At 39.0% G+C, this 15151-nt stretch overlaps 1 protein-coding gene across 1 annotated transcript in view; it reads right to left on the bottom strand.

The window, feature by feature from the left end:
- The window catches only part of LOC140464383 (uncharacterized), a 486266-nt gene that overhangs the window by 348392 nt on the left and 122723 nt on the right, over window positions 1-15151 (bottom strand). The window contains exons 49-54 of the mRNA XM_072559375.1: window positions 12927-13012; window positions 11305-11434; window positions 7371-7561; window positions 6199-6286; window positions 4568-4685; window positions 2361-2533 (exon numbers count right to left, since the gene is read on the bottom strand). Coding sequence (XP_072415476.1) covers window positions 2361-2533; window positions 4568-4685; window positions 6199-6286; window positions 7371-7561; window positions 11305-11434; window positions 12927-13012 — 786 coding nt within the window. The remainder of the gene's footprint in view (window positions 1-2360; window positions 2534-4567; window positions 4686-6198; window positions 6287-7370; window positions 7562-11304; window positions 11435-12926; window positions 13013-15151) is intronic.

Here is a 15151-nt window from a genome sequence, read left to right as displayed (position 1 = left end):
ATACATTCAGCCACTGAGTGAGAGAAGTCCTAAAAAATTAAAACTGGGTTATTTTTTGTTGCATTTATAAAGCTCTGATGCCAGATTTACCTGTTTGTTACGCTATTTGTAAGTACCTTGACAGATGAACAGATATGTAAGAGATGGTGCATTTTTGTTGAAATATTTACTGAGGCACTCAACTAAACAAGGAAGTGTGCACTGGGATATTTAATTCAATGTAAATTCATAGATAAAAGATAAACACGATAAAGACGAATTCCACCAAGGAAGACAATGGAATTTGATTCAATACAAATCTGGACGTGCGAATCTGATGATGACCATGAATGTTATGTCAATTGCCAAGAAAACACCATCTGGTTCACTAATGTTCTTTAGGGAAGGAAACTGCCATCCTTACCTGGTCTGGTCTAAACGTGACTCCAGACCCATTGCAACATGGTTGATTCTTAACTGCCCTCTGGGCAATTAGGGATGGGTAATAAATGCTGGCCCATCCAGCAATGCGTTTGTCCCATGAATTAATAAAACAATTAAAGAGTGGAAAACAAGGGAGAAATAAAAGAGACAGAATGTAAATATAGAATATGTAATCATTAATGTAAAAATTCTTCCACAGACAAAAACGAGATGCGATCCTTAACCTTTTGTATAAACAATAAAGGCTGGGAAACAAACAAAGAAAGCATTGGAGACATACTCTAACATAGTGAGAAACACGTGATATTTTAGAAAGTGAGAAATAGAGACAAATGCAGGTGACTTTACAGAAGTTTTGAAAAAAATAAATTAGATTGATAAAACATGCAGGTACAGGGCTGAACATTATACCACAGCATTGCAATTCCAGGCTATGTCTGAGTGAGGAGAAAGATGAAGTTGAGACTGGCTCTTTGCATAATTGCTTCCATTTTGCAAACATGAAAATGGAAGAAAGCTTAGCTTGTCGATGTCTTAATGTTAGAGAGGGAGCTGGAGAGGGTCCCAGCATTTGTCAAGTTAACAGAGGAAGTGGAAGGAGAGAATTGGATGTCATCGACTTAATACAGGATTCCAGAGAGCAACACTAAAAAGGGAAACACAGATGGAACATCAGATACAATAGAAGTGATCATATGGATTGGACCACATCTGCGTAGAGAAAATGATAAACAGTGCAATAGATTGCAGTGAGGTAACAGAGTGCAAAGCTTAAGGGATACTCTGTAGAAAATAAACATTTTAAAGAGAATAATAATTGACAACCAATCAGTTTGGTTTCTACCTCTGCCACACTGAAAAGCCATTACCAAAGTCACAAAAAGTAATTTGTGACTGTGAATATGACAGTCCCCTTGATCCTCTTCAACATGGTCTTTAGCACAGTTACCAAACCATCCTTCTCTTAATTGCCCACCATTGTCAAAATGGGTGGGACTGTGCTCATCCTGTTATATTCCTATTTATCAACCTGTAAATAATCACTTGCAATGGCTTCTCTTTCCACTCTTCTCCATTGCAACCTCTGGATTCCTCGGAAACCTATCCTGTCCCCTCTTCGATTTCTCACTGAAACACTGTCCCTTCCCAAGGTGGCATAATCTGAAAACACATCACATTCCACAACACTGACAATACTCAACTGTGGCTCCATCTTCCTATTGCCTCTGAATTGTTGGACTGCTTGTCCAACATCCAGCAGTGGATGACTGGAAATTACCTTCAATTAAATATTGGAAAAACTGAAAGCAAACACTGTTCTCTAATCCCCAAAATAATTCTGCTAACTGGCCACTGTCTGAGACTGAACCAAAACAATTGCAACTTTAGCATCCTGTAGACCCTAAGCTTCACTTTGAACCCTCTCCATCATCAAGACCATCAACTTCCAACACCATTACTTGGCTTTCCCCATGCCTCAACACTTGATTATCCCTATCTTCTCTGTGCGTTTACCATCTTGAGGTCACCATAAACTTTATTTCACCTAAGACTCTGCTGTCAGTATCCGAATTGGTTTCAAGTTATATTGATCCATCACCTTATGCTCACTGACCTACAATGACTCTTCTTCAAACAATGCCTCAATTTACAAATCATCATTCTTGCCTTCAGTTTCATGGCTCTTATCTCCATCACCTCAGTTAATACAGTTAATGGAGTTAGGGGCCAGAGTAAATAGAGGAAACACTTAAAAATGCATGGAGGTTTCCATTCTATTTTAGTCCTTATCATAACATTTAAATAATTCATACGAACCTTTTCAATAATTGTTTTATTTTAAATCAGTCATTTTGTCTTCTGAAGTATGAATTCACCATAATTTATAAAATGATTATGGCCACTTTGCTATGTAAGTGCCATGCCACACTTGTTACCTGTAATAGTCTCTTTTTCAGAATCACCAGCTGAGCAGGGTCAAAGGCAAAAGCTCCCAGTTGGAAGACATTGTCCTCCAGCACAAGGTCACTCAAACATACATCTAACATGGATGCATCATAGAATGCAGGTGTCAGATCATCAATGGCTTCTGCTGCTAACATTGTACAGTCTGGAAGCATAAAGATACAATATTTCAGTTTACTGAATAAACTTAATACAAAATTATATTCCTCAGTGAACAAATTGTTCAGGAACTACAGAAGAAAAAAAGACTTGCATTTATAGTGCTTTTCATGGGACAAGACATCCCAAACACTTTATGACCAATTAATTATTTTTGTAGTATACAGTAATTTGGAAACACAGCAGCCAACGTAAACACACAACAGCCACGAGTCAATAACTAATCAATCATTCTTTTTCCCAGATGTCGATTGAACAGTAAGTGCTAGTCAAGGCAGCAGTGATAACTCCCTGCTCTTTTTCAAAATATTGTTATGGGATCAGTTAGGTCCACCTAAGAAGTTAGATGGGACATTGTTTCATATCTGCACCAAGCATAGTTACGTGAAAGGGCTGAGATGCCATGACATAAACGTAAAATCTTTCCTCCTCCTCTGTACACAAGTTGATATGGGTTTTTGCAAAGAGTGGAAAGTTTATGCTGGTCACCATTAATCTCAAAGAGAGCTGTTAACAAAGATGTATTGGGCATTGCAGTAAAGAGTTAATCTTTCCCAACAGTAATGCAATCTGAAAGGTAAGAAAACAACTCTGACAGACAGCTAACCAGGATTATCATTCACCTTCTATTATATTACAATAAGTTGATATTTCTTAAACAAACTTCTAATTAACATGATTATCATTATAATAAAAGGCAGAGAATTTTTTTTATCATAAAATGGAGAAATCTAACAGTCCACAAATGACAAAAATGTAGCTATTCAGGAATAAGGAAATTTTTCAGCAGTGTTATGACTTTGTATACTATTCAAAATCAAATTGTATTTCATTTAACAAGGCATAACATTTTCAACAGTTTTGCAGTGGGATTAACAACATAAAACATTCACATCAATTCAGTAATTTCTGATTAATTTCTATCTGTAACAACTTCAACACATGCCTTTTGGAGGAGCAAGGAATCATCGATAACAATCTAGATCCTTGCATTTAATCATATGTATGAAGACAGAAGAAGATATTGTAAGTTTCACACAGTAATGTTGACAGTTTCAGTAATGCTGAAAATTCCAAGCCACTGATAAAAATCCATCCTATGTAACTTGGTTTAGCACAAAATCCACAAAGCGTAAATAACCAACAAAATTATTTCAGGTTATAGATTCACTCACAGCGCCAAAGAAAACCATTCAGTATATCAATTTTACTTCATCTTGCTTGGAGGAACCCAGTCTGTATCATTTCTTTGTTCTACCCCTATAGCTTTTCAAGCTCAATGCTCATCCAAATTCCTTCCAAATTCCCTGATCACGTTTTGCTCCGCCACCTTCACCTGTTCTAAGCAGGAGGTCACTAAACTCTTCTTTACCTGCTTTTAGATTAGATTACTTACAGTGTGGAAACAGGCCCAACAAGTCCACATCGACCCACCGAAGAGCAACCCACCCAGACCCATTCCCCTACACCTAAGACTACAGACAATTCACCTGACCTGCACATTTTTGGACTGTGGGAAGAAACCAGAGCACCCGGAGGAAACCCACGCAGACTCAGGGAGAATGTACAAACTCCACACAGACAGTTGCCTGAGGTGGGAATTGAACCCGGGTCACTGGCACTGTGAGGCAGCAATGCTAACCACTATGCTACCGTTTGTCTGCTCTGGCCTTGCACATACAGCTAATGGGAACAGGTTTCCCTTGTCTACTATCCTAAATTTGAAACCTCCTCTCAGGCATTTTGAGCATGGGAAAATAACCACACCTTCAAAGGCTTCAACAATAAAGATAGAACATTTCCTACCCCCAAAATAATTTCTCATTTCTTACAGCTAGTGCACCTGATGTGCGGGATAAAAATTCCTAATAAACACAATTCACAATGGACTCTACCAGACTGATGTCAACTCATGAATTTAAGATTGACAGCATGGAAATATTGATCCATATGCATGCTTAATCTCTATATAGATAACACCAATTTTTCAATCACTTATACACACGGCCTGATTACGTACTTGCTCCTTCGTTTGAGTCTCTTAAGTTGAGCTGATTTATGAATGCTAGCGTTTCATTGGGTGATATGAATGTCTTCACTTTCTTGATGAATCTTGGGAGAGCTTGTATTAGGATGTCCTGCATGGAGCACAGTAATTGAAAAATGTTCCAGAATTAATACCTAGGCATGGGCACCTCCTGATTAGCCAGTGATACAATTTGCTTCAATGAAAGTTGTACCCAAGGTAACGAGCTACTGTTAAACAGTTATTTTTTCCTACTACATACCCAAATAATATCATGGCTTGTGGTGGGGAGCAACAGGGGTGGAAAGGGGTGTGTGGGAAGAGACTTGTTGGAAGATTTTTGGGTTGTCTCACTTAGGGAGTCCTGCCAAATGTGGCTCTCTCTACCAAATCCTGCCTAAGCCTTTGCATCTAGCACAGCTTCATACAGAAACTAGCAGATCTTTTATTGCCAAGTAGTTAACTGCCTGGAGGTACCAGTTTGCCATGGATATTGAAATGAGAGTCAAGCACAGAAATTCCATGCACTTTTCGAAGTTGACACTATCTCACCATCCATGGCATGCTTAACATTTAGTCAAAGTTACCGCTTGTCAGTAAACTGAACTTTAACAGATTATGTATGTTGACCTTTCATACAGACAGGGAAAGGACCAATGGACTCCAAACACTGGGGTCATCCGGCTTCATCCTGCTTAGCTGGTGCAGCTATTACTGTCAGGTTCAAATTAACTATCCACCTAAGGCTCAGATGTGACCTGGAGTCAGGATAGCAACTTGACGTCTTAACATGTGCTGTGGACTTCAAGGGAAACTTAATGTTACTTCACGAGAAAGGAAATCTGTATGCAGGCTGCTCTGTTCAGCAGCCTTACCAGGCTCTTTTCTGGGTGAGAGGAGGGATCAGAGCACAGTTGGAAAGCTGGAGGCAGGGAATGATAGTTTGCAGTCTTGTCTGCTTGTGGTCTAGCTGAACCTGATCCTGCCTCAAAGGCTTTTGGGATTGTGAAGGAGTGAAGGTGTTTTTCAAAAACAGTTTGAAAACAGAGTACAAATCTATATTTTTCTGAACTATTTTTATTCATTGTTCAGCTTTATCATAATGCTTAATGCACACAAATCAGAAAGGTCTTTCAAATAAAAGCAAAATATAGTTTAATGTTGGAGACATGAAATAAAAGCAAAATGCTGGAGAAACTCAGCAGGTCTGGCAGCATCTGTCGAGGGAGAAAAACAGAGTTAAAATTTCAAGTCCGATTGAAAGAAGACTTGAAACATTAACACTGTTTTTCTCTCTCCATAGATGTTGCCGGACCTGCTGAGTTTCTTCAGCACTTTCTGTCTTTTATTCCAGAGAAGTCTTTTTTTGATACTAGAATCTCATTCAATAAAAACCTGACAATATGTATTCCTAAGTGTGAATCAGTATTATTTTCAGTCTATTTTGTGTTTATATGTAAAATTAGTGCCTATGAAGCATCAAAAATGACTCAAGGCACTTGAGATGCAAGGAAGCCAGAATCTGAGGCAAATGAGAGATTAGAAGAAAGTCCAGTAAATTGCAAATGAGCTTCATAGATTCATGACTTTAACTTCTGACTTGATTTTCAACAACCACAGCATACCCTGTTTACTTGATTCCAGATTTCAGTAAAGGCTAAAGGAAGATTTCCAAGATCTTCTATTGTAGATGATGACCAAGATGAAGGAGAGCTGCAGACAAACAACAAGTTCTGAATTAGAGAACACATTTCTAGGGGTGGAAGTTTCATATTGAATGCCCTAGTGGAGATATCTACCATAAAAATGGCTCCCTATAGAAATTTTCTTGAAATGCTTCTTTCAGAATTGCAGTATTATTCTGGCTCTGTGAATGACCACAGAACTGTGTCACACAGCCATCTAAATTAATTCAGGAAAAGAGATCACAAGTTGGCGAAGAATAACTGAGAACCTGAGGCTACACTATGGCATCACAAGGCATTCATTTTTTTTTGCTCTATAGTTTGGTAGAAGAATTATGCCCATATTCTATTCTTGCAGTTCGCAATATTATTTGAAACAATTAAGGAGGAAAATTGAAATCTTCTATTCAATAACATGCAACTGAAGGATGATGGGAAAGGAAGTCAAGTCAATTTCAACTGTGCTTGAAAAATGGTTAGCGATGAGTCTCAAATCAATGGATACCTCAACCCATGTCACTGAGGACCAAGTCGGGCCTGATGCCATATTCTGATGGGGAGTAAATGGCTGAGAAAACTGCATCCATATGACAGCTTGCAGTCTATTCCTCCAGGTAAGCTAAAACTAATGCCAATTAGTAGCCTGCTTTGTAAAATTAAAGTCAGAACTAGACAGAACTTAGACATTACACAGTCCATTCAGTTTTCTCTAGGCATGGAGTAAAGCCACCACTGAAGATCAATCAAAAATCTTCAAAAAACTTCACTTTAAGCCAAATTTCTGTTAAGCTGGAGTTCCCTTGTTCACGCCACAAAAGAACTGTGGGCTGCTCTTGACCTCATCTTGCTCCTGTGCCAATCTATTCCCGAATTTGCCTTTCACCCACCCCCAACCAGTAGATCTTCCTCCATTGCAACTAAAAGAACTCATCAGGCCATGATCAGTAAGCGACATTGGGAGCATTTGGCACACATAGCTCAATTCTAAAGAGATCCAATATACAACTACCCAAATCGATGCTAGGCAGCACAGACCAGGGCAATTACTTTGCTGCCATATTGCCCATTTCAAGGGCAAGCCCAATTTTTTGTCAACGCAGTTTCAAACTCACCCATAGATGCTGGCTCCACTTTGAAGCAGAGTTTCAATGGCTTTTTTCTGACTCCCTTCATACGAGATACAATTCTTCAATGCCTCCAAGATGAACAGATCAGATTCTTTGATGACTGAACCCTCAAGGTCACACACCAATCCACCTAGTATGGCAATACTCTCCTTGGTCAAATTTGCGCCAGTAACTCCCTGCAGTTGAATCAAGAAAATGGTATTAATCCATTGGTGGAAGAGCATTTTTTCCACACAAATGCTTTTGAATTTTATGACACTGAAGAGGACAATATTTGTTTTAAATAAAAAGTCCACTGTTCACTAACGTTAAGAAGATAACAGAAAGCTAAATTTTCACAGAATGGAAATTATGCTTGCTAGGTTACCATTGAAATTCCAATGATCAAGCTATGTTTCAGTTTTAAAATGATTTATTTTAGGATTTTGGACATAGGGTTATGGGTAAGGATTCCAGCAGAAAATGAATTGAAACATGGGATTGTGTGACTTATGTTCATTACCAGTCTATATGGTACCTAGGCAATTGTCAGATAAATTTTCCAACGTAATTCAATGTACTGAGATTGATGCAGAGTAACAAAGGTCAGATCTTATCAAGTTCTAACCAGAAATAGAATGGAAGATGCACACTTTGCTTAAATAACCATTGGGTAAACTGTTCTTTTCTCAGAAAGCCAAAATTATCTTCCTCACATCCAGAAGGAAGAATAAAAGAGAGAGAGAGTGGGGGAGGGGGTGGAAGAGAGTGTGGGGGAAAGAGAGAGAGAGACAAAATGCATTTCTATGTGTTTGCATTGATGTTTAGGGGATATTGAGAACAAAGTGCATTTATTTGAGTTTTGAGAAGATTTGAGGCATTTATACCTCTACATTACTGACTGTGTAGGTTAACCAACTATTCCATCTTAATTGAATAAGATTTGTTTTGATAATCAACCAATACTTGTTTTTATTAAGAAACTTGGCTCCTATATTTTGATCTTTAAAACTGGATATAAGATCATAAAATGTTGGAGCAGAAGGAAAAAACAAACCAAAACCCAGCTGATTAACTCTAAGTTCCCAGTAGATTCAGAGTTAAAAGCTGGGTCCAGGAAAGCTGATACATTTGAGGTAACAGCGCAAGATTTAACCTTGGAAGAAGAGCAGCGTCAACCAAATGGTGACTCCATGGAATTAGCACGAGTTTTTCACTGAAGATGAAGCAGGTTGAACTAGAAAAATTTGAACTCAAGAAAAGAGGATTCCAGTCAGAAAAAAAAAGAACTCTGCAGAGGGAGCAAAAAGAAATGGAAACTTCACTTCAGAGAGAGAAGAGAAATCAAATAGAATTATGAAGTTAAAAGTAGAATTTAAAACAAGGGAAAAAACGTTATAGAATCCCTCCAGTGTGGCAGCAGGCCATTCAGCCCATCGACTCCACAGCAACAGCCCAAAGAGCATCCCACTCACACCCACCCTTGTAACCCTGCATTTCCCATAGCCAACTCACCTATCCCTGGACCCTGGGGGCAATTCAGCATGGCAAATCCACCTAATTTGCACAGTCCCGGACACTACAGGCAATTGAGCATGGCCAGTCCATCTAACCTGCACATCTTTGGGCTGTGGAAGGAAACCCACGCAGACACAGGGTGAATCTGCAAACTCCACACGAATAGTCGCCCAAGGCTGGAGCTCAACCCGGGTCCCTGGCACTGTTAGGGAATAGTGCTAACCACTGAGCCACTCTGCCATCCTTAGTTAGCAAGAATACTAACGTTCTGGGGAATGCTCAGACAAACAAATTTAAAGTCTCATCCGAAACACAGTTGGGAGCTGCTTAAATGGTTGCAAGCCCTCTTAAAAATTGAAAGAAACAATGAGATTTTAAAAATTTATTTTAAACAGATACAGCAAGGGGACAGAGAGGAGGAGGACTTTTATTCCTCTCAGAGAGTAGCGAATCTGTGAATTTCTTTATTGCAAAGAGCTGTAAATGCTGGGTTAGTCAACACATTCAAGGCTGAGACAAACAGATTTTCAATCAGTAAGGGAATCAAGGTTAATGGGGCAGAGGTAAGAAAGGAGAAAGTGAAGACTGCAGATGCTGTGAGATCAGAGTCGAGAATGTGGTGCTGGAAAAGCGCAGCAGGTCAGGCAGCATCCGAGGAGCCGAAGAATTGAAATTTCAGGCATAATATCTTGATCAGGATTCCTGCTGAAGGGCTTATGCCCGAAAAGTTGATTCTCCTGCTCCTCAGAGGTGAGACAATCAAGTTTAGAATTATCAGATCAGCCACAAATTCACTGAATGACAGAAGAATTGAGGGGCTGAATGGCTACTTCTTTCATTGTATGGTGCTACAATCATCTCAGTCTCAGGACATCTCTGCAGGAGTTCATCAGGGTTGTGTATTAGACCCAAACATCTTCAACTGCTTCATCAATGACCTTTGCCCCACCATAAAGTCAGAAGCAGAGATGTTGACTAATGATTGCACAAAGTTCAGCACCATTCATAACTCCTCAGCTGCTGAAGGAATCCATTTCCTTATGTTGCAATATCTTGACAATATCCAGGTTTGCACTGACAAATGGCAAGTAACATTCACTCCACACAAGTGCCAGACAATGACCATCTATCTTTGATGTTCAATGGCATTAACACTGCTAAATCCCCCACTATCTACATATAGGGGGTTACGATTGACCAGAAACTGAATGGCACTAGCCTGTATAAATAAATTAGCTACAAGGAATGGTCAGACGTGAAGTGTTTTGCAGTGATTAATTCACTTCTTAACTCTCAAAAGCCTGGTTACTATCCACAAAATAGGAGTGTGATGGAATACGCTCCATTTGCCTAACTAAGTATAACTCAGCCTCAGGCGACTATCTGTGTGGTGTTTGCACATTGTTCCCGTGCCTGCATGGGTTTCCTCGGGTGTTCCGGCTTCCTCCCACAGTCTAAAGACATGCAGGTTAGATGAGTTGGCCATGCTAATTTTCCCATTGTGTTCTGACATGTGTAGATTAGGTGCATTAGTCAGGGTAAATGTAGAGTAATGGGGTAGGGGTTGGAAAATAGTGGGTTACTCTTCGGAGGGTTGGTGTGGACATGTTAGTCTGAAGGGCCTGTTTCCACACTGTAGGAATTCTATTCTATTCCAACAACATCTGAGATGCTTAATACAAACCAGAAAATGTAGCATCCCAACCATTACCATCAATATCCACAGGACACAATGTCAGCGGTGTGTGCAATAACTAATGAAGGTTCTTTGAACGGCAACTTCTAAACCTGCAAGCTTGACCACCTTATGGTCAAGAACAGTACATGCATGAGAGAGCAGCTGCCTGCAAGTTCCCCTCCAAGCAACACTCCATTATTAGAACATAAGAACATATGAACTAGGAGCAGGAGTAAGTTAAAAGTCCCTCAATCTTGCTCTGCTATTCCATACAATCTTAACTAATTTAACTCAGTCTCAACTCCACTTCCCTGTCTGCTCCCTATAGCCCTTTAAATTATTACTAATTAAATATCTCCCTTACTTAAATGTATTCATCCCCTGCACTGAAGGGTAGTGAATGCCACAGATTCATGACCCTGTGAGATAAGTAATTCTTTCTCAACTCTGTCTTAAATCTGCCTCCTCAAGGAATTGTACTGCTGTTCCTTCACTGTCACACAGTCAATATCCTGGAACTTCTTTCCTACGGCACTGTACAACAGCAATTCATGAAAGTGGTTCACCAGTACCTTTTCCATGACAATTAGGGAAGGGTATGAAATGCTGGTCTAGTCACATCCTGTAATGTCATAATAATGGCAATTTGTGACTGACTGGGAGAGTGAAGCTATTATCCATCAGTCACCCAGGATATCAATGCTATCACTCCTACGTTGTGCCCACACAGCACATTTTCCTTACCAAACAGATTTTGGCGTCCTCCAATAGATTTTGTCTCCTTAACGATCCTTTCCGTAAGAGATTAATGTTTGATTTTCCAACACCTTTGAAGAATGTCTTGCAATTTCGAGATGTTCTGAAGTTCTTAGAGCTTCATGGTGAAAAATTTGAATTACATTTATTACACATATTCAAAACATTGTTTTTTAAATGTTCGTGACACTCAGAATTACTTTATGTTAGAATAAGAGGATGTCAATTTAAATTTTTGAAAATTAAAGATAAAGAAGGTTTCCACAAAAAAGTTTCAAATTCACATATCAGGAACAACTGTAGACTGCTAATTGAATTATACCATCAAGAAGATCTTGACTAGATTGTGAAATAACTTAATATGCATACGTTTGTTCCATTTCCTTTGATTTTTGGTTGACAAAAATTTATGAATCACAGATCTAAAATTGACGTGGCATCAAATGTCATTTTCAGAAGAGAGATCTAAACTTCTACAGACATTTGTATAAAAGAGGCTTCCTAATTTCAGTTCTAAAATTTCTGATTGATATTGTTGGCTGTGTCTGCCCTCCTCTTCAGCTCACAGGCCAGTGTACATAGTACAAATTTCTATTTCTGTTTGTACCCTTTGATATCTTGAAAACTTATTTCTGTGCACCTTCTCTGCAGCTGTAGCATTGTGTTCTTCACTCTGATCTATTGCCCTGATGCACTTTGTATAATATGATCTGCCTGTATTGCATGCAAAACAAAACTTTTCACTGTACCTAGGTGCATGTGACAATAATAAATCAAATCAAATCACAATTAAATCACCCATAATGTTCTGAATGCCATGGAATAAACCCCAGTTTGTTAAATATCTTGTTGTAGCTTATCATTTGGGGTCTTGGTGTTATTCTAAATGTCATTCAAATCTTACTTGCTGTTCCTCCAAGACCAGTAAATCCTCTCTCCAGTACAGAAGGACCTCGATTATCCAAACGACACAGACGAACAGTGTTTTGCTCGGATAATCGAACGTTTGGATAATTGAATGCCGGATAACACAGTGTAGTCGAGCATCTTGCAATCTTGTTTGGATAATTCGAAATCAGATAATCAGTGCTCAGATAATTGAGGTTCCTCTGTATTATTTCAAAATGGGATCTGCCAGGGCTGAGCTAACCTTTAGAAATCCACACTAATTAAAAAATCTAAGCTGTTAGTTGCACTCTTCAGTATAGACATAAGCAATCTCCTGACAACAGCTGAAGGATAATTTGTCCGTAATTTCCAGGTTTCCCTCCAGAAAATATCAGGGGGAAATGGTCAATTTTTAAATCTAAGGAATGGTTCCTGAATTAAGAAAATGTTGCAGTATTACAATTCCCACACATCGCATTCTATCCACATAACCTAGTTTTCCATGTTTAACCACATCTAGTTTGCAAGATTTTATTACTTTTCCACACATTCGTGTGCATAACATAATGGACTAAAATTTTAATACATACTCCTCATGTTTCCACTACAAATATTTCAGAGCTAAGATTAATTACTGGCTAAGGTAGGAGAATCAGACTTCAAACAGGATAACCTTGACAAGTCTTTCACTTCCTGGGCAATATGCAAAAATAACAACTTACTTAAAATAAAGCAGAACATCTACAGGCAATGTTTCTATGGCTGGAGGCTTTCCTTTTGAAGTTAGCCGGAAAAACATGCAACTGAGCTGTAAAACAAAATAGGGAGTTAATATTTACCAAAAAAACAGTACTGACCAATTAGACCATCCAACACTGACCCAACAATCCAACTTGCACCTTCTCCTTATTATATGGAAACCAATGACAAAACTCTTGGCTTCCTGTAACCTAGCTTGCAGATGATGCTGTTTCAAGCGTTTTGAATGGCAAAGTTGAGAATCAGAACATTTAACAGTATAACGTAGTTATCTGAGCAGTGATACTGGAAAGATTTGTCAATTTTGCAATTGATCTACTCAAAGCACAATAACATTTTTAAACAATAGTAGGGTCTTGTAAAGAAAGAATTTGGGCTGTTAAAGGCTAACGTAACTTCACTTTAAAGTTATAGAGTCATAGAGTCATATAGCATGGAAACAGACCCTTCTGTCCAACTAGTCCACGCCGACCATGTTCCCAAACTGAATTAGTCCCACCTGCCTGCAATTGGCCTATATCCCTCCATTCCCTTCCGATTCATGTACTTGTCAAAATGCCTTTTAAGTGTTGTAACTGTACCCACATCCGTCACTTCTTCAGGAAGTTTATTCCACATGTGAACTGTGTAAAAAAGTTGCCCTTCATGTCTTTTTCAAATCTCTCTCACCTCTCACCTTAACAATATGCCCCCTCCCTAGCTCTGACCTCCCCCACCCTAGGGAAAGACCCTTGTCATTCACCTTATCTACACCCCTCATGATTTTATAAACCTCAAAAAGGTCATGTCTCAACCTCCTACGCTCCAGTGAAAAAAACTCCCAAGGATCAGTGCTGGGTCCTCTACTTCTTGTCATTTACATAAATGATTTGTATGCAAGCATAAGAAGTACAGTTAGTAAGTTTGCAGATGACACCAAAATTGGAGATTTAGTGGACAGCGAAGAAGATTTCCTCAGATTACAACAGGATCTTGATCAGATGGGCCAATGGGCCGAGAAGTGGCAGATGGAGTTTAGTTCAGATGAAAGCGAGGTGCTGCATTTTGGGAAAGCAAATCTTAGCAGGACTTATAAATTAATGTAAGGTCCTAGAGAGTGTTGCTGAACAAAGAGACCTTGGAGTGCAGGTTCATAGCTCCTTGAAAGTGGAGTTGCAGGTAGCTAGAATAGTGAAGAAGGTATTTGGTATGTTTTCTTTTATTGGTCAGAGTATTGAGCATGGAGGGGTTGGACCGAAGGGTCTGCTTCCATGCTGTACATCTCTATGACTCTATCCAGCCTATTTTTATAACTGAAACCTTCCATTCCTGGCAACATCCTGGTGCATCTTTTCTGAACCTTTTCCAATTTAATAACATCCTTTCTATTACAGGGTGGCCAGAACTGCACACAGTACTCCAGAAGTGGCCTCACTAAAAACCTGTACAACCTCAACATGACATCCCAACTCTATACTCAAAGGGCTGAGCAATGAAGACAAGCATGCTAAATGCCTTCTTAACCACCCTGTCAACATGTGATGCAAACTTCAAAGAATTATTTACCTGTACCCTGAGGTCTCTCTGTTCTACAACATTTCCCAGGACCCTACCATTAATTGTATAAGTCCTGTCCTTGTTGTTTTATCAAAATGCAACAACACACATTTATCCAAATTATCTGCCATTCTTCAGTCCATTGACTCAATTGATCAAGACCTCTGTACTGATCCCTATGGAACACTGCTGATCACAGGCCTCTAGTCCGAAAAACAACCCTCCACCACCATCCTGTGTCTCCTATGTCAAGCAATTCTGTATCCAACTGACAAGCTCATTCTGAATCCCATGTGATCTAACTTACTAATTGGTCTACCATGCAAAGTGTTTCTCCAAGGGATTTCTTACAATGCTCCTAAAGATAATGCTAATTGAGCTATCTGTAGGGAGATATTCAACAATTATATATACCTTTTAATCTTCAAACTAGGAACAAAAAGTACTGGAAGCCCCTTGCAATTCACAACAATCTACTGGATCGAACTTTTGTCTCAGTGTCAATTTGATATTTTGTATTTCATAGGTTTTGGGAATTAAAATTAGATTTTAAAATTGATTGGCAACTGCCTTAATATCATTTGAGCATAATTTCCATACATTTATTGCTAAATTCCAAGAGGTAGGAGGAGATGGGCCTCTAATTGTGATG

The sequence above is a fragment of the Chiloscyllium punctatum genome, chromosome 40 (assembly GCF_047496795.1).
Source record: "Chiloscyllium punctatum isolate Juve2018m chromosome 40, sChiPun1.3, whole genome shotgun sequence".
In the NCBI taxonomy this organism is placed as follows: domain Eukaryota; kingdom Metazoa; phylum Chordata; class Chondrichthyes; order Orectolobiformes; family Hemiscylliidae; genus Chiloscyllium; species Chiloscyllium punctatum.
This window is presented reverse-complemented; position numbering and strand designations above follow the sequence as displayed.